Genomic DNA, 25,596 nt, shown 5'->3' with positions numbered 1-25,596 from the left:
ATTGAAAACACCAGATCCTCGTCAGCGCTGCTCATGGCGCTTCCATGGCAACAGATGACCCGGTGACCTCAAAGAGAACGAGTCGCACCGATTGGATGATGCAGGTGAGGCTGGAGAATCTTCCAGGTTGAATTTTCACCCAGGCTTTGTTTTACAGCTGCAGACGACGGACCAGACATGATGTCCAAACAGGAAGTGGAACCAGAAGAAACAAGAGAACAGATGGAGAAAAGTCAGGAACTGGTTTCACATCTGATTTTACGGTGAAGAGCCGTTTGTTCATCAGATCAACATGTTGAAGCTGGAAATTCAGGAGAAGTTTTGTTTTGATTTGGGTTTTTGGTTTTCTCACTAACAGCAAACTCCTTCAGCTGCACACTGAAAAAAATGACTTCTGGTTATTATTCAATTTTACAATAAATTATTATGTTTGCTCCTTTATTTTAAAACGATACATTATATTTATTGTGTTACTTTGAATTAGTTTGTAATCTTAAAAAGACAAGCAAACTTCATCTATCATACCAAGTATTTTAATAAATTTCTAATTTAACAAATGCATGTAAAATGTCAGTAGGTAACAGAGAGAACCTAATGCAACAGATTTATGTCCAACAAAGTTTTATTTGCAAAGTAAAAGTATATTTTATGTAAACGTGCAAGTGAAATATAAAAACATCTTATTATTGAGTAAAATTAATTCACATTTTTTCAAGTAAAAACTGCAAAGTAAATGTCTCTGAATTAACTGGAGCAATTATTTTAATGTTTATCTTATGGAGTAATTTATTCAATAACATGATGGGTAAAAAACAGAGAAAAACAAGTTAAGATTTATTTAATGAAATCTTTGCATTTAGTTTTTAGATTCAGCCAATCAAAATAAATCTGTTTTCAAATGTAACAACAGACCAAATAAAGAGTTTATGAGTTCAGATGTTGTTCCTGGTGTGTTTGCAGAGCGACGAGGAAACGAGCGTCACGCAGCAGGTGATTGTTGACACAACTCCAGTTTGTCCTCTACGGCTTCCCGTAAGGAAAAATTATATGCAAACACATCATATATTTGATATTGATCAGGAAAAACCAGTCCTCCAGAGACAAGCTGTCTCTTCCCGTTGAATCTGGATCTTTTCTCCAGATCAGGTTTTTGTTTCTGATGAAATGTGGCAGGAAAATGTTGAGCTGCTCCGGATTTCTGCTGATGCTGCAGTTTGTGTGGCTGTGGGCCGTTTCCACTGGAGGTCAGTCAAAGTTTTCATAAATGTTCTAGAGATTTTTAGAATAGTTCACCTTCCTGTTCTCTGTTAGTGTTAAAGTGTTTTTATCTGACAATATGGTTTTTAGTTAAATGTTCAAATGAGTTTTCTGAGATATAAACTGAATTTAATCTAAATTTGTGACAAAAACAAGAAGAACAGATTTGATTTAAATGTTTGTTTACATTATTTTATTGTTCATTAATCTCATCCTGTCTAAGTTATTGTGTAATAACCTGGGCAATAATTACAAATCTACACTACAGGCTTTGACAAAAAGAGCAATATCAATAATCAATAAGGTCGGATATTTAGAAAACACAAACAGAATATTTGGAAAATCTTTACAAAGTCAGAAATAAACAATTACTAGAAAATATTCAAGAGTTGTTTAATATGAAGGATAATTTTTAAGAATTAAATCATGTTAAATTATTTAAATTCAGATTTACTGGAAAAGTTTGTGAGTTTCAGTAAAGATGTGGATAATTTCACATTTAACATAAACTGTTTATCATCTGATTATTGATGGATATAATATTTAATAATATTAGCAGTAAATTATTGTTGGTTATTTTATTTGTTTTTTGGTGAAATAATAATTATTAATCCACTGAAACTAAAATTAAATAGATTTTATAAAATGCAGGTTTAGTTGTTTTATGTCTGAATTAAACATGTAATTAATTTAATTTTTTGAAAGTTTATGATTTGGGAGCATTAATGTTTATTCTTCCACACTGAAAAAAAAATATAAAAATAAACATTTTGACATTATGTAAGTATTTTACTTAAATATTCAAAACATAAACAAACATTTGACTCATTTCTGTCAGATCATGTTTTAGTTTTTATTACTATATTTATGAACCTGAATTATCTGTTCATTTTTAGTTAAAACTGATATTATTTATTTAGTTCTGCTTCCCTCTGGGAATAAAATCTTCCAGTCGAGTCCAAACTTTTGGTACATGAATCAAAATCTTCAGTTTAGAATTAATTCTGCACCAAAATTAAATATTTTTACTAATAATGACCATCTTAACAGTAAATAGAGCATGCATTTATTTTATAAATCAAGTAGCCAGGTTTATTTTGTTAGCAGGACGGGTTTGTGTCGTTCTTAAATCGCAGTTGGGGCCGCAAAAAATCAGTCCAGGAGCCAGAATTGGCCCCTGAACCACATTTTGGACAACCATGATCTAAACTAAACTAAAAAATTTATATTGAAATTATTCATTAGAGGAATACGGCCAACATGTTGCACATTTTCATTTAATCTCCTCATTATATGATGAAGAGATAAAAAGATAATTTTATTAACATGTTTATTATAATAACAGACCTTTGATCTTAAATGGTTTCTAACTTTTATCAATTTAACAAAAACAGTTTCAGTGTTTTGTTGACAAGTTTTAAAGGAAAACTTTAGACTTCTTGTTGAAACATCATTCAGGTTATTCTGTATGTTTAATCATTATTAATCATATAAGTAATAAATAATCATCAGTTCTTTAGTAAATATGATCATTTATCAGTTTCAGACGGTTATTGATTCAGAACCGCCTCAGTTTGATTGATCTGTTTACATCCAGAACAGATGAAACATCATCCTAAAGTCAGACAATAAGAAAAGATTAAACACGTTAAAATTAAACTGATGCTCTATTTAACATTTCATTAAAAAATATCTTATTCTTCCCAAACTTATCAAGTAATTCTTCAAACTAACATTTTATTTTCTCAGCCTTCCTGGAACTGAAAGTTTCCTTTCAGGTGTTTAAAGATTCATTTCTCAGAACTTTCTGGTAACTTCCTGAAACTTTACTTTGTTTGAATTTCTTACAACCTTCTGAAAGCTGCATCTTGTTTGCTTAAAGATTCATTTGACACTTTAACTTATGTGCTGGAAAGTTTGGAACCCGAAACATTTAATTTTATTGTGAAGCTCACATTTACACAAGTTACTGTTCAGAAATTACAAGTTTGACGTGTTTTAAGTTGTGATTTTTTTGTTTTTGTGTTTTGTTCTGTAAAGTCCTTTCTGCTGCCGTCACGTTGAGTTTTTCCTTCATGTCTCCATGTCGGGTTTCAGACGTCGACGTTTCCTGTGTCTACATGCAGAGCTGCGTCCTGCCGTGTCGCTTCCACAGCAGCGATGAGATCCACATCCACTGGGTTCAGCTGAAGGCCCGGCCGGTTCCGGTCCGCTCATTTCACAGCCATCAGAGTCAGCCGGGCCAGCAGGACCAGAACTTCAGAGGCAGAGCGTCTCTGTTCTGGGATCAGATCTCCAGAGGAAACGCCTCTCTGCTGCTGAGAGGGGTCAAAGTTCAGGACGAGGGGCGATACGAGTGCGTGGCCAACAGCTCTGCTGCCATCAGTCACTCGTTCATCAACCTGATGGTGGACGGTGAGAAACACGCTGCTGCAGGAATCACCGACCTTTACACGTCGTCACTTCTCCTTTCTCTTCTCTCTCAGCTCCAGTCACTGAGCTAAAGATCGAAGAGACGGGGAACAGGATGAGCTGCAGCTCAGAGGGGATCTACCCGAGTCCGGAGCACAGCTGGTCCTTTAAGGCCTCGTCCAACACCAGCGTCCAGAGCGCCATCAGAGTGAGCCGGACCGCAGAGCAGCGTTACGACATCAGCAGCTCCCTGACGCTGTCAGAGGGCGTTTCCTTCCTGACCTTCAGCTGCAGCTTCAGCACCAGGAGCAGCAGCAGGAGGCTCACCTTCTTCACACCAGGCAAGGCAGGAGGCGCCGTCCCACTGCAAAAACAACAAATATTTACAAGGATTTATGTCTGAAATAAGGCAGAAAATAAATCACCAGTATCTTTTCAGTAAAATACAGCAGCTTGTTTATGTGAATAATTCTTTAATGTTGATTTTTTTAAAGTACTGGTTCCACTTGCAGATTGTTTTACCTAAAACTCAGGAAAATATCTTGTAATAATTTAAATAATCTGTCAGTGGAACAACTTTTTAAAGAAGACAAAACTAACTTTTCAGCAAAATATAGGAGTTTTAATTTAGGTCAATAATTCCTTAATATTGATTTTAAAAAGTTTCCACTGGCAGATTATTTCACTTATAAGACATTTTTCTCATGTTTTTATTGAAATAAAATGGGAACATAGTGAGATATTTGTACTAAAACTAGATAAAAAATACATTGAAATATTTTGTGTTTTTACAGTGTCGTTTTAAACACCTGATGAAAGTTTTTATTTTATTTTTTTATGTTTTTTTTTCCAAGATGCGTTAATGTGTTGCATCCTGGTTTCAGTTTCTGTCAGCGTGCCGGAAGCGGAAGTGACCATCAACTGCTCGGCCTGGAACCTGACCGTGACGCGGCTCGTCTGGAGGTTCAACCGCAGCCGGATCCTCCTGAGCTGGAACCGGACGGACGGCGGCCACAGCGTGGCGGAGGCCTGGAGGAAACACGTGAAGGCCGTGGCGGCGTCGGGCAGCCTGACGCTGCGGGGTCTGACCGCGCAGCAGGAGGGCCTGTACAGCTGCGAGATCAGCAACGCGCAGGAGGCGGCGATCAGCGGCACCATGCTGACCATACAGAAACACCCCGGTACGAACCCAACCTGGCAACAGCCCAACCTGGCAACCCACGGAAACACTGAATCATTTTAAAGATACTGAATAAAACAAACTGAGCGAATTATCAGAATCACAGTAAAGTTTATCTGAACCAAAAGGTCAAAATAGTTCACAAAGGCTCAGATGTTTACATACACCCCCACTGATATTGGATTACACTTCAAAAACCCTCTGATTAAATCAAATACATTTTATTTATGTATTAAATTCAGTTAAGTGAAGTTAACTTGATTGATTTATTAAATCGACTTGAACTGAATTTAATTAAAATATATTAAATTAAGTTCATTGAATTTAACTGAAGTAAATAAAATGGAATGAGGTTAATTTGAGTAGATCAAATCGAATTGAATTGAATAATTTATCCGACAGGATTTATGATGAAAATTTAAATTTTCCATCTGCAGTAACTCAACAGGAAATAAAACAGCAGCTTCATATAATATGAATATAATAGACAACAATTTTATTTCCTGTTTGTTATATTACATATAACAAACAGGAAATAAAATTTAAATATAACCAGCAGACTGTCTGAGGTCACTAATTTAACTTAATTATGTACAAACATGGCAACGATGAGGGTATGTAAACTTTTGACCACAAATGGTTCTTCTGTGGCAGAGCGTCTTTGGTCAGAGGTTTCCTTCAAATTGCTGTAATACTGACTGGTACAGTCTTTGAAGAAGCTTGTATTTAGAGCTAAAGCCTTTATTTTGAAAGGATCTTTGGTGATTTTGTTCCAGGTTCCTCCCTGGTTGCTGCTGCCGCTCTGGGCGCTGTGGCGTTATTCACAGGAACATCTGCCTTCCTGCTGCTTCACTTCCTGAAGTAACAAAGGTCATTTCACTCATCATGACCCCAACATGCTGTCAGATACAATGATCGACATTTATTGGACTTATTTTAATAATTAGAATAAAAACGTAAGAATCCTGATACTGAAGTCAGTTTAAATTTAAAATATCATCTAATTTGTCTCCCTCTCTTCACCTTCAGGACAGTTTAGGAAGCAGCAGAAACATCCTGATGTTCCTCCTGACGTCTGAGGAGGAAAACATTTCATATCTGGGAGGTCAAACCTGGTTGAGCAAAAACACTCTGCAGAAAAACTCCAAACTTTAGCACCAAAACCAGAACAAAGATCTCTGGGATTTTCTGAGGTTGTGATGGAAACGTGACAACAGACTGATTGATCGTCCTTCTGCCAACTCAACGGTTCCCTGTGGATTTATATTTTTATTGTCTTTCTGTAAATAAACTTTTGGATGAAACCAAGACCAGCTGAGAATCCCAGGACCTCTCACTGTTTTTACAAAAGACGTTTAGCAAACTGGAACATTTAGAGCTAATTAGAAAGATTCATCCACCTGTTCAGTCAAACACTGATTTTATTTCAGATAAACTGATCATTTTAAAAGGTAAAGTTGTTTCAAATGTTGAAAAGAAACTGAGAAAAGAAACGAAGAAAATCTTAGAGTAATTTTTTTTTGGCGACTTTCTGGTGCAAACATTTTTTAAGACTTGAAACAGAATAATTTTTATTATCATTGTGCATGAAAGGAAGCACAATGAAACTTAAAAATAATAAAGACTCAAAGACGCATCAAACAAATGAATAAAATAATAATAGAGAAGTAAAAATCAATAAATACAAAAAATAGTAGAAACACAGAAACAAGTTGGATGTTAAGAAGAAATAAATTTAGACAAATTATCTGCAACAAGAGCTGGAGAAACTATTTTATGGTTTATGTATATATTTTATATTTATTTAAATAATACAAAACAAACTTACAAGTAACTTGAATAATATATAGGAGCTTATTTTATGTCAATAATTCCTTAATCTTGATGAAAAAGTATTTGTGAAATAATCTGCCAGTATTTTGATATTTTGGAAAAAAGACGAATTAACCTGACAGTCATGGTTTGGAAACGTGGAAATTGAATTTAACTGAAGTTTAAATTTAACTGAAGTAAATTTGCAGTTTGCATGTTCTCTCACCATGCACAGAGAGAACATGCAAACTCCATGCAGGAAGGAATTGAACCCAGGACCTTCTACTGCAAGGCAGCAGTGGTACCAACTGCACCACCGTGCAGCCCCAAATATTTTGATATTCAACATGTCATCAATATTTAGGAATTATTGACTTGAGAGTTATTTCTACAGTAGTTTGGTTTTTCAAGTGTTTTAAAATATTTGAAATAAACACTAGAAACATTTTGTGTTGCTTTCAGTGTAAAATACAGTAAAAATAAAAACCTCCATCAGTTAGTTTGGGTTTCCGGAGATTCACTTTGGGTTCGGTCCGGTCCAGAAGCTTCACCTCCACGCCGCCGCCTCTCCGTTCATGTTCGCTCTCTTGGAAAAGCGGCGCCACGTCTGCAGCGTCTTCCCGGACCAGACCCAGAATCCGGACCCGATCCCCACCGTGAAGGTCGTCAGGTACTTGATCATGAAGACCGAGAAGTTCGGCGAGACCGGCGGTGTGTTTCGGGTCGGGCATGGCACAGCGAAGTGTCTGCAGGTCTGCATCCGCCAGGCGGCGTCCCACTGCGGCCGAAACGCCTGTTCATACAGCAGGCAGGCGATGGCGGCCGCTTTGGAGGCCGTGTAGACCGAGCCGAAGACGCCGATCCGCACCATCAGCCTCTCCAGCTTCTCCGTCTCGGTGCCGTTGTGCTTCATGATGGACCGGACCCGGAGCAGCGACACGAAGCCGGCCAGCAGGAAGGAGGCGCCGATGAGGAGGGAAACGGAGAGCGGCGCCAGGATGAATCCCCGCAGGCCTTCCAGGCTGTAGACTCCCACAGAGCAGACGCCGCTCAGCAGGTCGCCCTCCACCCGGCCCACAGCCAGCACCAGGACGGTCTTCAGCGCCGGAACCAGCCAGGCTGCCAGGTGGAAGTACTGAGAGCTGGCCTGGATGGCCTCATAGCCCCACTTCATCCCGGCGGACAGGAACCAGCTGAAGCCCAGGACGACCCACCACACGGAGCCGGACAAGCTGAAGTAGTAGAGGACGACGAACAGGACGGTGCAGACGTCCTTCTCCGTCCCTTGGACCACCAGCCGGTACCCCTCCTTCCTGAACCGGTCCACACACACCGCCTTGTCCTCCAGCAGGAAGGCGGCGCTGTAGACCAGCCCCACCATGAAGGAGCAGCCAGACAGGAAGATGATGGGCCGCTCCGGGTAGACGAACCTCCTTCGGTCCAGTAAATACGTCAGGACGGTGAAGAGCGTGCTGACGCAGCACAAAATGGACCAGAACCCGACCCAGACCCGGCTGAACTTTAATTCCTCCTGGCTGAAGTGCATCAATCCGCCGGGTTTGTCGGACTCGCAGGGGGCCCCGCAGTCATCCTCCCCCAGGAAACGATAGCTGAGGCGGGACGGAACCCGGAGCTGCGGGGGGCAGGAGAACCGCTGGTCGCCCCGGAGGAACGGAGGCCGGGCAGTCAGGTTCGGCTCGGCCGGACCCTCTGAATCGCTCCTGTTCTGACCCACGCAGATCTCTCCGGCTCCGTGGAGCGGGAAGTTCTGGCAGCGCAGCCGGTCCGGCCACTGGAAGCCGAACTTGTTCATGAGCTCCTCGCAGCCGTTCCGGGCCTGTTCGCACAGAGACCTGCAGGGCGGGATGGCCCGGTCCAATACCGTGCACACCGGGGCGTACATGGTGCACAGGAAGAACCGCAGCTCCGCCGAACATTGGACCTGGACCAGAGGGTAGAACTGGTGGACCTCCAGGCCCGCGTCCTCCTGGTTGGTGTGACCCAGCAGGTTGGGCATGATGGTCCGGTTGTAGGCGATGTCGGTGCAGAGCGGGATGGAGATGGGCTGGCAGGAACCGGGCTCCAGAACCGAATTCCCGTCTTCATGCTGAGCCGATCCGGGCTGGAGGAGGAGCGTCAGGCAGAAGGTGGACCTCCAGAACCAGCTGCAGGTTCTCATCACAGGTGTGTAGCAATATTCAGAGATGTGAAGAGGAGGAGAGACTTTCAGAGACTTTGAGCTGCAGAAAACTGAAGGATTTCAGAGATTCTTCCTGGTTTCATCCTGAATGACAGAATTTGGGTCAAACATTCAGACTTCAGCTCCTGCTCCTTCCAGTCAGGACGGTTCTGGTGCCGCTCCTGCTCCATCCTCCAATCAGAGGCTCGTCTCTTCTCTGATTGGTCCATGTAGACATGGAGGTGAGGCGATGCAGATAAATCCTGAACTTTAAAACACAAAGTTACCGAACCGTCCAGTATAATGAACCTGAGACAGCAGCAGTAAAAACAATCTATTAGTTTTATTTCACTACTCTGATGATTTAGTCTAATTTATTTATAACAGTTGAAAAACGTTGAGTTTTGCCAATAAACCTTTTTTTTCTTGATATTAATCTTAATTTTCAGGTGTCCAAACCAAGTGTTGTTTCTGAAAATATTATCACAAGCCGAATTAACCTTTTTACTAATTTAATAAGAATAAACTGTAGAAGTTGTGATTTGAGGGAGGAAAAAATAACTGTTTAAAAAAAGAGCAAAGAATTAATAAATTGTTTTACTATTATATAAACAATAATAACCAACAATAATTTCAAAGAAAATAGCAAAAAAAAGTTAAAATAAATCCATTTTCCAGACGTTGAACTGAAATCAAATCTGCTCAGATTTAAATCCATAAATAAAAGATAAACTCTTTGGTTCAGGTTTTAAATCATCTTATTGTTAAAATTAAAATTCCTCTGTTTCATTTTTGGCTGTAGAAAATATTACCATTTTTTCTGCTGTATTTTTTCATATAAATCATATTAATATTTGAACATAAACAATACATTCACATTTTTAAAATAAAGAAACGTATGCATGTAGGAAACTAAAAATAAAATACATAGTTAAAAAAAATAAAATACATCAGAGAAACATTATGTAGAAGTGAACATATTTTTGCTAGTCATCTGATTTTTATTTTTAATTTTTGTTTCTGCTGATGAGGAGGATGAGGAAGAACCGTCTCCTCTTCACTCCTTCACCTCCTCGTCTTCAACTCACTTTTATTATCAGAATATTTGAGTAATCAGGTTTTAATGCAGACTGGATTCTGTTGGACGTTCAGGAACTTTAGATTTAGATTTTATTGTCCAAATAAAAAGAACTGCAGGAAAAAGAAAAGTTGTTTAAAATAAAATTAGCATCTCAAAGTTCTGAACTCTAACAGCTCAGATGCTGGAAATCAAAGACTTCAGAGCATTTTGGTTTATTAATTACTTCATCCATTGATGCATTTTCTCCCCAGAAACTCAGAAAAACAAACAGATTTAAATATGCAGCAAACTTGTTTGGTCTCTTTCATCTCAGCGATCGATCAAACGTCACTGGATCTGATGTTCTGTCAGTCACTGGGATCTAAGAGTTCTGCTGCCAGATAGAGAATTATACATTTATTATGCATGAACTGTTCAAAACAAAAGAGTAAAAAACTTCTGAAACTTTTGTTTTCCAGCACAAACATGAACATTTGACTCCTTTGATGAATAAAAACTACAAAGAAATGAGAGAAAACGAATTAATTACTGAATCAGTTGTTAAAAACAGAAGGTTGAATGTGAGAGAGAGAGAAATGTTTCTACTCTGGAGATTAGAAATATCACAACAAATTAAAATAAACATAAATGTTACAGAAGCCCAACACAGTCTGAGGAATCAAACTTTAAAGTTGTAAAAGTTTAACTCAGGATTATCTGAAAATAATGAATTAAAGTGACCAAAGTTTAGAAATAAAAGCAGAATTAACTCTCCTGCATCGCTTCACCTGGAGACGAACATGAAACATTTTATAAATGATTTTTTTAAAAATGTTTCCATAAACCAGGATCACTGAAAACACTGTAGTTCACATGCCAGACCATTTGGTGGCGCTGTAACGCTGCCACACCACAAAACAACACTGAAAGCACCAGACAACACAAAACAGCACCATGTTTGTTATTCGTGAGAGTGAGAAACATGGAGAAATGTAAAAAGATTAAAAGATTTTAAAAATGCAGCTTGTGGGTAAAGATAAAATCATGAAACCAGCTTTTTGAAACTTTCCACTCGGGGACTCTGTTTCAGAAATGATCGTTTCTGGACTCACAAAACAGCCTAAACAACAAAAACCTTTGCAGAGGCTCCTGAAGGGCCCTGAGGCTGAAATGTGTTCATGTTTCTTTAATTGTTCTTTTACTCACTGGGTTCAAGATTCATGGATTAAAACACAGTTGGTGTCATAATTTCAACTAAAGAAACGTCTCTCTAACAAAGTGAGAACATGCATAAAATAAATCAACTTGGCCCAAACACTGAGCCCTGCGGTTCTCCACAGGGAAGCAACGTTTCTCATTATCATACAAACTGGAGTCTGTAGTTATAATGTGTTTTAAATTACTATTTTTTTTTAACTAATTGAGAATTAGACAAAGTTTCATGCAAGAGTTAGAAAGATCTGTCATGATTTGTGTTGGTAGATTTGGACCCGACTGAAGAACTGAAGAACTTCTTTATTTAGAAAAAAGACAACAAACCCACTGAGGCAAGAGGAAAACGAAGAACACAGAAAATTCACCAAAACCCTCAAGAAAATGAGAATCAGAAAGACGACCAAAGGATCTGGAACAGAAACAAGTGAAGGAGGGTGATTACTGGAACCGGGACATGAACCGGGACGTGAACCGGGACATAAACCGGGACATAAACCGGGACGTGAACCGGGACGTGAACCGGGACATAAACCGGGACGTGAACCGGGACACGAACCGGGACATAGGAAAACAGAGAATTAAACCTCAGATGATTAAAACTCCAATCAGAGACGGTTTTTCCCTCCAACATGAACAAACAGTTCAAATCTGCTGGATTCATCACTGATAACTTCATTTATTCCTTCAGTATTTATTAGGAAATGTGAGCTTTTCATTAATCAAGTTCAGACTGCATCAAGTATTTAAAGAAGTTTGACTGAATCAGTAACTTTGTACTGAAACTGTAAACTGAACGTCAAACGTTTGAGCAGCACTACAGTTACTGTTTGAGTTGTTCTGTTTTTTACAGATTAGGCTTCATTTCTGTTTCAGACACAAAAAGATTTAAAAGTTAAACTCAGCGAGGTAAAAACTGCTCTGTCAGTGAGCGTCTGAAGGGAACTTTAATAAATCATCTGTATTTATTCATGAAGCCGTTCAGAGACAAACATGCTCATTAATCTGATGAATGCTAATGAATGCTAACAGGAAGTCCAGAGGGACCAGAGAGCAGATTTACATCCAGGAACAAGCAGGGACACAGAGGAGGAACATCCAGCAGCGTTTTGTCTGTTTGTCTCTGCAGGGATTGTTTTGCCCCTCTGCTTGTCTGCTCAGGCTCAACTGTGATCTGCAGAAAACTTTTAAATTAATGTTTGGAGGCTCACATGCCTCATGTGTTCATGCAACTTGAATTATTTCCTAATTTTCCCTGTTATAACTGCTAACTGTACATTTTATATACTAGACAACCGTTACAACCCAAAAAGTTATTGTTGCCTTCAGTTCAGCAAAATAAATTTTTTAGAGCCGTTAATGTTACATAACCTGTTGGGTGAAAAAAAAAGACAACTTATCATTTTGATCAACATAGAGCACAAAATGTTGACAATCTTAAAGAACCATCATTTAATTCCAATTGTTTAAAATAAACCCCCACAATCATCCTGGAGCAGTTTGGATCTTAAGGTTCTGGTTCTGGTTCTGCCGATCTCAGAATGAAGAGTTTCCAGCTGAAACTTTGATCCACTGATGATCAATTCAGAGTCAAACAGGAACTGACAGAGTAACATGCAGCTCTCCATCTCCAACAAAACGGCATCAGATGAAAGACATTTTTATCTTTTTGTAAATGTTCATAACATTTTTGATTCTTATGTTGCTGATGAAGTTCCATGTTTGTGTTTTTACTGAGATCCAGTTGAAGTGAAAATCAACATGTGAAAAATGAAATCATGTTAAATGCAGCATGATTTGTTTTGCACCTTAATCATCATAAAACTTGTTGACTAAAACTAAGAAAATGTAATTTTTCAATAACATTTTCTTTAACGTGTGAATGAAACATTATAAACTGAGAAAAACAACAGATAGAAAGAAACTCAGAAAAGAAACAGATAATGCAGTAAAAGTTTTTATCACCTCTATCAGTCAGAAACACGCAGAACTTCATGTAAGATTTTATCAGCTGCTGAAAACATGAATAAATAAAACAACCAGGAAACACAGAAACTCTTTTTATCATCTTTTACCCAGAAACTTTTATATTCTAAGATATCAACCAAATTCACATGAAGCTAAAAGCTCCTTTTAATCTGTTAAATTCGTGGTTAGGACAGTTTATCAGTAGAACCAGCGTCACTAGAGGAAAACTTTGAGGTTTCAGGAGGAAGTCAGAGCTGCAGCTGCAGGTTGTTAAAATTTATCCTTAAACAAGATAAAACATGTAAAGATAAAGTTGCTTATTGCTCTCCAACTCCGATCCTCTCAAACTGCTGTTCAATAAAGTTTATTGTTGATAAAAAAACATCTTTAGCTGCTTTAAACAGCTTGAAGCTCAGAAAAAGCTTCTAGACTGAATAGTTTAGCCGTTGAGCTAATTTAGCTGTTTATCAGTGATGTTTTATACAGAAGTTGGAAGTTTTGACATTTTCACCAACAAAACATGGAAAAAGAAAAAGAATCATAAAAATGGAGAACAGACAAAACTTCAGTGTTTCTGTCTGGAGGACAACGAGACTGAGGAAGGAAAGTGGCTGATGGGTTTTTTGGGGTTTGCTAACTTTTAGCCCTTAGCATCGTTTGGCTGTAAAAATGTGACTGTGTGTAACGACACACAGTCACATTGTGTTTGCAGGCGATACACCTAGTATTCTTCACCTCAGAATAATTACTGCTTCCTTTCACCGTTACTGTGGCCTGAGCCGCAGCGTCCCTCTGCCTCACTCACACGACGGTTCCCAGAGGACTCATTACCATGGCAACAGGACACAGGATGCTGATGGTGGAACTCTTACAAGACGGGACAAGAGCAGAGGCGCAACTACATATATTTGAGGTGGATGCAAACATCTCACCACCCTCCCTCCTCCCCCTCATGTCATAAACTTGTACCAGTGAGCCAAAGAGCCGTTTCTGTTAGCCTGTCTAGAACCTCCTATGCCACAGGTGTCAAACTCCAGTCCTCAAGGGCCACTGTCCTGCAGATTTTAGATGTGCCACAGGCACAAAACACTGGAATGAAATGGCTTAATGTGTAGATCAGTTCTCCAAAGCCTTGCTAATGACCTAATTACGCTTTACAGGTGTGGTGCAGCAGAGGCACATCTAAAAGTTGCAGGACACCGGCCCTTGAGGACTGGAGTTTGACACCCTGTCCTATGAGCTGCAGGTCTGAGGCTTTTTGTTAGCATGTTTTCTATCATTCTTATAGCTTGATAGGAAGTCTGATCCAAACTGGCAACCCACATTAATAAAATAGTGAAATAATATTGACCACAAAACCCTATTTATAAAAGAAATCAACATTTTTTCTACACAATCCTAACAAATGTTTTTAATGTTCTTTTCACAATATTTATTTATTTACTATTAATCTATTTGTATGATTTGTTCTTTAAATTGCCATCTTTATTATTTTCTGGTCTCAGGAAATGACTGAGGGATGAAGAGACTGATGTCTGGTTCTTTAGGTTCTTTAGGTTCTGCTGTTCCTGTCCTGATCCATTCTGTCTGATATCAAACCACTGAATGTCACCAACACATTTATTTTAATGCTCCTATTAAACTTCACTGTGATTGTTTAGCCTGTATCTTCCCACTACCGTCTGTATTTCTGCCAGAGGTTTTACTTTAAGGACGGTGTTTTATCGGATGGACATTTTAAAGACACTGGTTGATAGCAGCTCACTGCGGCTGCGTAGTGTCCGTCTCTAGGTAACCATGACAACAGTCAGTTCGTGGGGTCCTATTTAGGTCCCGCAACGACAATTTAGTTGACTTTAATATTTCCCGTGTTTTGTTTTGGTCATTATTATTATACTTATTGTTGAGATGTGTGTGATAAGTGTGTCTATCAGACATTTATAGCAATACGGAATAAATCGCGTCGCGTATTGGACAACAACAACAACAACCTGTCATTTTAGCCTAGCTTAAGCTAACCTGAATATTTACAACTCTCCTGTTGATACACTGACATTACTTACCTTCTGTCTTTCAACCACTTTGAAAACCTTTTCTTTGTCTCTCTAACATCTTTATCCTTCCCCCTCTTCTGTTTTCTGTTTTGTGCCCCGGAGCTTTTTATGCGCCCCATCTTTAGCTCCCTGTTTTCGAGGCATTACTACAAATTTAAAAGAAAAGAAAAAAACGAGCCTCGGCGCGTTTTCGAAGGGCCGCTGCCCAAGCTACCTGTATGGGAGGGCAGGGGCGCCTAATCAGTGCTGTTCCTTTGTTATTGATCATTTCATGCACAAACAGCGGTTAAGTACATAAAATGCTGACTAGACAAAAATTCCTACATCGTTGTTAGCGCCCCCTCTAGTGCAGCGCCCCTATGCCTTGCATAGGCTGCATAGCCACCTTTTGCGCCACTGGACAAGAGCAGAGGAAGTTAAGTTACCTGTGTCCAGATTCAAGGTCTACATCTTTGAAAGGCCGTGAATAAACTAAGATCCTTATTTCAGCAGAACATTGTTACTGCAGCTTATGTGAGCCACGACTGGAGACAGTTTGTTTCTGATATCAAATGGACGACAGTTTGGACTTTGCCCTTCAAATACTTCATTACGAACTAACCTGGTGACCTGTATTCCCAGAAACTGTCTTATCTCTGTCTGTGCTCCTTGTATTATACTTTATATTGTTTTTATTCCTTGTATCCTCTGGCATTTTATTTCTTGTTTTTCCTCATTTTATACATTGTATGAACGTTTTGATGCAATAAAAAAAGGATGCAGACCCTGAATTTGGACACAGCAATGAGCTGTGACAGACTCATGGACAACAGATGCTCTAAACCAGGGGTGTCAAAGTCAAATGGACGGAGGGGCAAATAAAAAATTTAGCTACAAGCCGAGGGCCGGACTGATCGAATGTTCATTGAGATTTTTTTAAATGACGCATTTGGTCTAGTGCAGCGGACCGGCCCAAGCCTTCGTAATTTCCTGCGCGTTGTGAGGATCGAACGGGGGGTAGGGGGGTGGGGGTGCGCGTTGTTGTGAGGATCGAACAGAAGTGCGCGCCCGGCTTGCTGCGGGCCGGTTCTAATAATAAATCAAGATCATCCCAGGGGCCGTAGAAAATCTTCTCGCGGGCCGGATGTGGCCCGCGGGCCTTGACTCTGACATATGTGCTCTAAACTGACAATCACATTGGACTGTCAAAATAAGAGCATCAAATACACTACAAAATAAAACCTTCACATTTTTCATAGCAGATATTTGCTGTTTTGGGCTTTATATGACTGGTTTAACCCAATCACTGTAACACATGGTAAGAGGGTGGAACTTTAAAATGAAGCTTAATGAACATTTCAAAATAAAAGCCTCATTATTCTTCCACTAACACCGGGGACGTTTCTTCCTCCTCCAGTGGTTTTATCATGAAAGCTGATCAGTACATTTATCAGAACAAACTTCCTCCTACAACCAGAAGAAACTCTGAGATAAATGAAGCTGCATGTCATCAGAGTTATTCTGGATTAGAGACATTTTCTAAGAATTATTTACATTTTTAATCAAACTGAGGTGCAGCATCTAAATATAGTTCAGTGTTTTAACAATAATTTGTTTCTTCATTGTTTTGCAGCAAATGGGTGAAAATTAGGAGTAAAATGATCAGAACCAGGAGATTCTTGTTTTTACTATTTTTACCGTTTGTGAGGGCTGTTATTAATGAAGGTGAGTAAAACATTTATTGCTTCCTTTATTTTATTATCATTCAGATATTAACAGCAGATTATTGCTTTCAATGTGAGGAGGAAACAGGAAATGAAATGAAAATATTAAAGAAACTTTGAATCATGATTGAAAGTTAGAGCAGTAACTCTGATCTCTGGTCTAATATTGTTGTGATAATTTACTCACCAACACGTTTCCATCTGACAAATTATCAGAAAAAAATATGATTTTGTTGTTTTTTGGAAAAGTTAGAAAATTAAAACACAGAAAACATATATTTTTAAAACCTAAAAAAACATTTTTATATATATATTTTTTGTCATATTCAAGAAATGAGATTTTTTTATTTGGTGCTTTCACAGATAAATACAGAATTACTAATAGGAGATTAAAGTTCAAACTAATATTTTATTTCTACAAACAAGTTTTTTCTGTCTCTCAGTAATATTTATATTTTATAGCAGAGCAGCAATTGTCCAAACTTGAAGGTGATAAATGAAGGAAGGAGCTAAAGATTAGGGTGATGGCAAAGAGCCTCTGAGTTTGGATTTCATCACTAAAGATAAATAATCAATACCAGCAGAACAAACTGAAAGCTGATCAATGATTAGAGTTTTATTGATGGAATTTCAAGAAATATGTTTTCATTAATCATTGGAATATAATATTTTTACACAATATTTTTAATCAGAAACATAAATAATCCAGATGAATTTTTAATGATTCTCCTTCTACATCAGAGTGATTCCTCCCTGATTTACTATCAGAACCAGAACTTTTGGTTCAGTGAACATAAAATGGATCATGGAGAATATTTGCTGAGATCTTGTTTTTCTCTGATCCTTCAGAGGATCTGGGTTTCCTCCTCAACACCATTCAACTCAACTTTCATCTGTTTTTATTATTTCAGCGTCTGAAACCAGCGTGTCCTGTGATCTCAGTCAGAACTGCATTTTACCATGTCGGTTCAGGAACAGGATTAGTGACATGAAATGGATACATGAAATTTCAAAATCTCTGATTGTATCTTATGACCATCGTGGCTCCAGTTACTCTGAGAGCTTCAGATCCAGAGTGTCTCTGTTTGAGGATCAGATCTCCAGTGGAAACGTAGATCTGCTGCTGAGAGGAGTGAAGGTTGATGATGAGGGAAGATATTGGTGCTTTGCAAAGACAAATGACACCAATTATTTTAATTATGTTGACCTTACAGTAGAAGGTAGGACACCTTAATCTGAAAACATTTTATTGAAATCATATTTTGAGAGTTTTTATTTTTGTTTCTTTAATATTTCTTCATTTTCTCATATTGTGTGCAGCTCCAGTCTCTGACATCAGGATCCATCAGGATGGAAACAGGATCACCTGCAGCTCAGAGGGGATCTACCCTCAACCTGAACTCACCTGGTCCACTGAGCCTCCATCCAACACGACTCTGCAGAACAGAACCACAGTCCATCAGACTGAGGAGAAGCTTTATGACATCAGCAGCTCTCTGACGGTTCCAGACGGTTCTGATCGGACCTACAGCTGCACCATCAGAACCAGGAAGAACTGGAGGACAGAAACTTCAACTAGAGCAGGTCAGCAGATGTACAGAAAGTTTTAATTTATAAACTGGTCTTTTTATTTCATGCTAACATTTAATTTGTCTTTAATGTAACCTTTACATTAAATGTTTACATTAATGTCATGTAAACATTTAATATAAAGATTACATTAAATATCACTGTAATGCATAAATATTACAAATATTAAACATCCAGAGGTTTCTTGATATTTGATCAAACTGAGTGATTTTATTTACTACTGTAACCATGGTTACAGATCTTATGTTTAGAGAAGCTTAGAGCCTCTTTACCAAACCACCAGATAAATTTATAAGAATCTGCTTGAAAATTAGATACATTTTATTTGGTCCACAAAATAACTTGTTGGATTAACATAAAAAAAATCATGGAAAGAATTTCCACATGATAACTTTATTTCTGCACAATGTAATTCTGTTAGTCCAATTTAAAGCAAATGTGTTGCTTCAACTTCATTTATTAAGGTTGATTCAACTCATTTACTATAGTTCACATATGTCAGAGTCAAGGCCCGCGGGCCACATCCGGCCCGCGAGAAGATTTTCTACGGCCCCTGGGATGATCTTGATTTATTATTAGAACCGGCCCGCAGCAAGCCGTCTGAAAAAATGCGAGATGCACATAAAATGGATCATGGAGAATATTTGCTGAGATCTTGTTTTTCTCTGATCCTTCAGAGGATCTGGGTTTCCTCCTCAACACCATTCAACTCAACTTTCATCTGTTTTTATTATTTCAGAGTCTGAAACCAGAGTGTCCTGTCTTCTCAACCAGGACTGCATTTTACCATGTCGGTTCAGGAATCGGGTCACCAACATGACATGGGAACGTGAAAAATCTCTGATTGTAAGTTATGACCAGGGTAACATCAGATCCTCTGAGAGCTTCAGATCCAGAGCGTCTCTGTTTGAGGATCAGATCTCCAGAGGAAACGGAGATCTGCTGCTGAGAGGAGTGAAGGTTGATGATGAGGGAACATATGAGTGTTATGTATTTACAACTGGGATCTATTATAGACATTCTGTCGTCCTTGCAGTAGAAGGTAGGACTTCTTTATTTTAATTCAAATTAGATTTTGATCATTTGAATTGTGTTGTTGTGGGATGTTTCTTATGTGAAATTGTTAATTTTTATTGTTATTTTCAGCTCCAGTTTCTGCAATCAGCATCTATCAGGATGAAAACTGGATCATCTGCAGTTCAGAGGGGATCTACCCTCAACCTGAACTCATTTGGTACCTCGGGGTTTCATCCAACACGACTCTGCAGAACAGAACCACAGTCCATCAGACTGAGGAGAAACTTTATGACATCAGCAGCTCTCTGACGGTTCCAGATGAAGATCCAGGTCAGATCTACATCTGTAATATCAGAACCAGGATCAACAGCAGGGGAGCAGTTCTAAATAATCCAGGTCAGCAGATGTACAGAAAGTTCTGATATCATTTAATAAGCTGGTATTTTTGTTTCTTGCTTCCATTTAATTTAACTTTGACTTGAAACCTCATGAAACATCCAGAGGTTTGATTTACATTCAGTGATTTTATTTTAATATCAATCTAAATCCCATTTTACACGACAACATAAAAATATGAGAGGAAGCCTAATTTAAAATACATTCCCCTGTAAATGAAAAGTATTTGTTCCAACATTATAACTGATGGTATTCAGTGAAATATATTCTGTAGTTAAACACTTTTACATTCTGGAAAAGGATCTTTTCAGAATCCAGTTTAAGGCTGAATTTGTGGAAACTTTCATCAAAAACAATTGAAAACACCAACAGAAAAGTAAGTTTATAAGTTTTATCCCCATGAAGATGCAGAGAAAAAGAACTGAGGATCAGGATTTACATTTAGTTCAGTGTTTTAACTGTTAATCAATAATTTGTTTCTTCAAAGGTTTGCAGAAAATAGGAAAACAGGTTTGGATCTCCTGACTAAAGATAAATAATCAAAATAGCAGCAAACAGGAAGCTGCTCAGTTATAATGACAATAATAGTTTCACTGGAAATATTTTCCAATAACTGGAACAATTAAATATTATTTTAACATTCTATTTATAAACAGTAATGTAAAATAAAAATAAAAAATTTTCTCAAATGTTTTTCCTTCTACATCAGAGTGATTCCTCCCTGTTTTCCTATCAGAACCAGAACTTTTGGTTCAGTGAACATAATCTGGATCATGGAGAATATTTGCTGAGATCTTGTTTTTCTCTGATCCTTCAGAGGATCTGGGTTTCCTCCTCAACACCATTCAACTCAACTTTCATCTGTTTTTATTTCTTATTGCAGATACTGGAACCAGCGTGTCCTGTCTTCTCAACCAGGACTGTATTTTACCATGTCAGTTCGAGAACGGGATTAATGACATGACATGGCAACATGAAATTTCAAATTCTTTGATTGTATCTTATGACCATCGTGGCTCCAGTTACTCTGAGAGCTTCAGATCCAGAGTGTCTCTGTTTGAGGATCAAATCTCCAGAGGAAACGGAGATCTGCTGCTGAGAGGAGTGAAGGTTGATGATGAGGGAAGATATGAGTGCACTCCAAAGATAAATGGCGTCTATTATAAACGTCTTGTTTTCCTTACAGTAGAAGGTAGAACAACTTGATTTGAATAAAAGAAAAAAAAACTTTATTGAAATAAGATTATAAAAGTTGTATTTCTATTTTGTGGTTCTAGGATATTTCTTCTGAGAAATTGTTAATTTATTTAATGTTTCTCCTGCAGCTCCAGTCTCTGACATCAGGATCCATCAGGATGGAAACAGGATCACCTGCAGCTCAGAGGGGATCTACCCTCAACCTGAACTCACCTGGTCCACTGAGCCTCCATCCAACACGGTTCTGCAGAACAGAACCACAGTCCATCAGACTGAGGAGAAGCTTTATGACATCAGCAGCTCTCTGACGGTTCCAGAGAATGAGACTGATTGGATCTACAGCTGCACCATCAGAACCAGGAAGAACCAGAGGAGAGCAACTTTAGCAGAACCAGGTCAGCAGATGTACAGAAAGTTCTGATATTTAAAATCTTTGGTATTTTTGTTTCCTTTTGCATTTAATTTTAATTTAAATTTTAAACTTCATTTTGAAACATGCAAATAACTTTAATTTTCACTAAAAAGCTACTTTATGCCATGATAGTTTTCAGAGTGAGGCTTTTTACATCAAGTGCATCACAAACTGAACGTCTGCAGAAAGGCAGCTGATTGGTTGGATGCATTTCCTGTTTATGCAAATGAAACATCTGGTCCATGGATGAAGGTTTCCTGTCCTGGATGGAAACATCTGGCAGATTTTAGTCACTCAAATGTTGTTTAACATCATATTGATGGAAACCAGAGATGATTTAGGAAAATGTTTATTAACTGCAGACAAATTTATTATGAAAATATTCATCATTTATTTCAAAACTGGATTTTCTTTATTGAGCTGCTGGGATTTATTTTCATTAAATAACTTTCTAAACACATTAAACACATTTAACATGTTAGAACTTTCAATATAATTTAATGACAGAATCAAACCTGCTTAATAAAATGCAGCTGATTTTGATCATAATTGTAGAAATATTTCCTCAGTCCATTTGCTTTGCAGAAGATTTTATTACTGAGTTTCCTGCAGGAAATTTTATATGTTAAATAATTATTTTGTTCCATTTGATGATTTATTTTATCCAACATTTCTAAATCCTTATTAAAATACAACATCTAATAGATAGATTATATTTAGAAGCTTCATTCTAAATATAATCTTTTATTACATTTATTGATATATTTAAAATGTCCATCTTCCATCTCAGAAAGTGTTAAGTGATTCTGAAAACTGAACCAGGAAGTTTTATTATGGTTGTTACAGTAATTTGTAGTTTTTTCATGAACAATTATCACTATTTTATTACTTTATTCCAGATTTGACCTCAGAATGATTCCCATCTTTGTGCAGAGAGCAGTTAATTATTGAAATATAAAATGTGGTTAAAAACCAAGAAACGTCACAAACAGACTTTGTTTGAACAAACAGTTTTTCTGAATGTCATTTAAGCTTCAAAATGACCTTTGAACCCAGCCAATCACTGAACAGATGCTGAGAACAGATAAAAGTGTGGATGAGAGAAAATGTTCTCCAACTGAACAGAAACAAAACTGAAGTTATGATCTTTGAACCTAAAAAGGAACAATCTAGAGTTATAGATCTAGAGTTATAGATCTAGAGTTATATATCTAGAGTTATAAATCTAGAGTTATAGATTTAGGTTTCAGTTACTAGTGATCAGCATTCAGCTTCTATGCACCACAAATCTGGAACAAACATCCATAAAACTGCAAAACAGCAGAAACACTGAGTTCCTTCAAATCTAGGATAAAAACCCAGCTGGTCAGAGTTGCTTTTGATTAATAATAACTGGAACATTGATTAATATATTTTATTATTATTGATGATTTTGACGCCATTTGCAAAATGTTTATTGCTCATTTCATCACTAGTTACTGTTCTGAGTTTTTATAATGTGAAGCATTTTGAGCTGCTTGTTGCTGAAATGTTCTGAACTCATAAACTTTGATTTCTCAGGTGCTGAAGTTACAATCTGCTGCACTTCCTTAAACATTTCTAAGTCCAGTTTGGTCTGGAGGTTCAACCAGCGTCAGATCATCCTGACCAAGACTGACAGAAACATCTCCAGCATCTCAGAGGACTGGAGGAAACATGTGAGGAAAGTTTCAGCGTCCGGCAGCCTCACCTTACAGGATGTGACCTCAGATCAGGAGGGAGTTTACAGCTGTGAGCTCAGCCATGATGAGGAGACCATTATAACTCACCTCTATCTGAGGAGGACTGGAGGTAACAGGATTCAGGATTTAAGGTTCATTAGATGGTAAAAATCTAATATTGTAAACTACAAATGAGTCTTTAAGTTAAACTCCTGAACTTGTTTGGTTCCAGAGAATCTGGTGGTTCCTGAACTCATCAGATGGACGGTGGTTTGTGTTGTGATTGCAGCAGCAGCAGCTGGATTCATAATGTTCTACAAGAAGAAACTGGAGGAAAGTGAAGCTCTGCAGCTTTAACCCTTTCATTCACATTCAGAGAGTGGTTTAGTTTTAATGCCGTTCTCACATTTTACCCGTCAAGATGATTCATGAGCTTTGATGTAGTTTCACAAAATGATCAGCTCTTCATGTTCTTCAGCTGATTCTTATATTTAGAGACATTTCTGTTTTTATTTTTATGATGATTTCATCTCCTGCCCAGCAGGGGGCGCAGCTAAACATATTCTTTATATTCTACCAGCTAAACTTTCTCAGAGCTTTATCAGTAAAATGTTTATTTCTGTAGAAAATTAATTTTATTACATAAGTATCTGATTTATGAGCTTTGATGTAGTTTAACAAAACGATTAGTTCTTCATGTTCTTTAATTATTTCTCACATTTGTAAATATTTGTTGTTATTTTTTTCCTAAATGTGATGATTTTATAGTTTCATCTTCTGCCCAGCAGGGGGCGCAGCTAAACATATTCTTTATATTCTACCAGTTTATCAGAAAAGTATCAATAAAATGTTTATCTCTGAAGATTTTCTTTCATTATTTCTTTTGTTACATAAATTCTTTGTTCTTCAATAAACCAAATAAAAATTAAAATGCCTCATTTTTCTAACATTGTAACATCAATCATAAAAATATCAGGTTGACTTTTGTTTCTGTTTAGAATAAAATAAAACTTGTGACATTGTTCATCATTTTGCTGCAGAAAATCATTTGATCTATTTTTATTGAAACAAATGTAAATCTCTCTCCTGTTATGAATAAATGAGGGAAACTTTAGATTCAACATCAGCAAAATCAGAGGAGAAACATTTTATTAAAAATGATGGAACAATAATAGATCACATCATAAATATGGAATAGTTAAAAACTGAAATGGCCATTAACACAAGACAATAAAATTTGTCTTTTTGTCAGATTGAGTTTAGCTGTGAAATATTTATCAACTTGCCAAATATTAATTTTACTGAAATTAATATTTGGTTCACAAAAGGAAATAAATGAATTTTCCTGACTTTCTTCAGTGCAGCTCAGTTTAGCATATAACCAAAAACCAAAGAGAGATTTTCTTCCAGATCCAGTCAGATCTGTTTGATTTAGATCTACAGTTTTATTTTAACTTTGACAAACATTCACAAAGACATTTTACCAGCCAAACAGAACTATGGAGTCCTGATTGCAAACTCCAAACATTCACTATAAGTGACTATTTATGGTTGGATCATTGATGATTTTTAAATGTAAATTTGGTTTCAGCTGTTGAGGTTTAACTGCATCATTTTAGTCCAGTGGGAATTAAATGGAAAACATTTCTTAACAGTTTTCTTCATCACTGTTAAGGGAATCATAATGTTATAATCATCATCAACCTTTAATATTAGACCAGCCTAAAATGGAAACTTCACCTCCAAACATCAACAACAGGTATGAGACAAGATCAACACAGCTGCCTCCCAAAGTGACCCAGAAACCAAAATTTATGTCAAAAGTTTTAATAGTCATGAAATGAATGAATTGATTGTTTGGTACAAACAGGATGAAAGTATCTGCTTTGTGAATGACTCAGTGATAAAGACTCAGGTTTGCTGCTGGGCATCAACATGTCATGATGCTACATGTTGCTGTTTGAGCCTGAGGAGGGGAAGGGCGCCACCTAGTGGTGAGTTTTACACATTAGAAGCTCTTTGCTGTTCTTTGCTGCAGAGCAAAATCATTTTGTTGCTAAAAGAAACTATTGAAGAAACTGTAGATATTATTATCAAACATTTGCTGTTTTATTCTTCATATAACTTTTATTATTTCATTTACCATAAACATTAATGATGTTGTTCTGTTTGAATTGCTTTAATTCTGTTTCTGAGTATATTTCAAGGAGGCCACTGAAAGGAAAAGTGGAGATGAATACATTGCAGTAGGTGGCTTTTCCAGCCGGGTGTAACATATGAACGCTATGCTGGAAGCTCCTGTCCTCCTCCTTAGATGCAAGACCAAAGTAGTCAAGATTGTATAGCTCATTTAGATCAGGGGTTTCAACTCCAGTCCTCTAGGGCTGCTCTCCTGCAGTTTTTAGATGTGCCACAGGAATGGCACATCTGGAATGAAATGGCTTAAT

General features: G+C 37.6%; 2 protein-coding genes and 1 long non-coding RNA gene across 3 annotated transcripts; 2 read left to right on the top strand and 1 right to left on the bottom strand.

The window, feature by feature from the left end:
* Positions 1–59: 59 nt before the first annotated feature.
* LOC122824484 lies at positions 60–24,080 on the top strand. The gene is made up of 13 exons (XM_044105221.1): positions 60–104; positions 961–1,032; positions 1,142–1,244; positions 3,355–3,672; positions 3,744–4,010; positions 17,749–18,057; positions 18,158–18,421; positions 19,167–19,469; positions 19,574–19,840; positions 20,724–21,032; positions 21,166–21,432; positions 23,010–23,279; positions 23,382–24,080. The coding sequence occupies exons 1-13, from the start codon at positions 96–98 to the stop codon at positions 23,504–23,506; spliced, it is 2,883 nt and encodes a 960-aa protein (XP_043961156.1). The 5' UTR covers positions 60–95; the 3' UTR covers positions 23,507–24,080.
* On the top strand, positions 5,739–6,159 carry LOC122824497. Its single transcript, XR_006369517.1, has 2 exons — positions 5,739–5,805; positions 5,879–6,159. It is a non-coding gene; the product is annotated as an uncharacterized LOC122824497 (long non-coding RNA).
* LOC122824418 (frizzled-7-A-like) lies at positions 6,949–9,421 on the bottom strand. Its single transcript, XM_044105092.1, has one exon. It carries the CDS (start codon positions 8,838–8,840, stop codon positions 7,209–7,211), a length of 1,632 nt encoding a protein of 543 aa, XP_043961027.1. The 5' UTR covers positions 8,841–9,421; the 3' UTR covers positions 6,949–7,208.
* Positions 24,081–25,596: the final 1,516 nt, after the last annotated feature.

This window comes from Gambusia affinis, linkage group LG21, assembly GCF_019740435.1.
Source record: "Gambusia affinis linkage group LG21, SWU_Gaff_1.0, whole genome shotgun sequence".
NCBI lineage: Eukaryota > Metazoa > Chordata > Actinopteri > Cyprinodontiformes > Poeciliidae > Gambusia > Gambusia affinis.
Note: the sequence above shows the minus strand (reverse complement) of the source record. Positions and strands in the feature narration are given on the sequence as shown.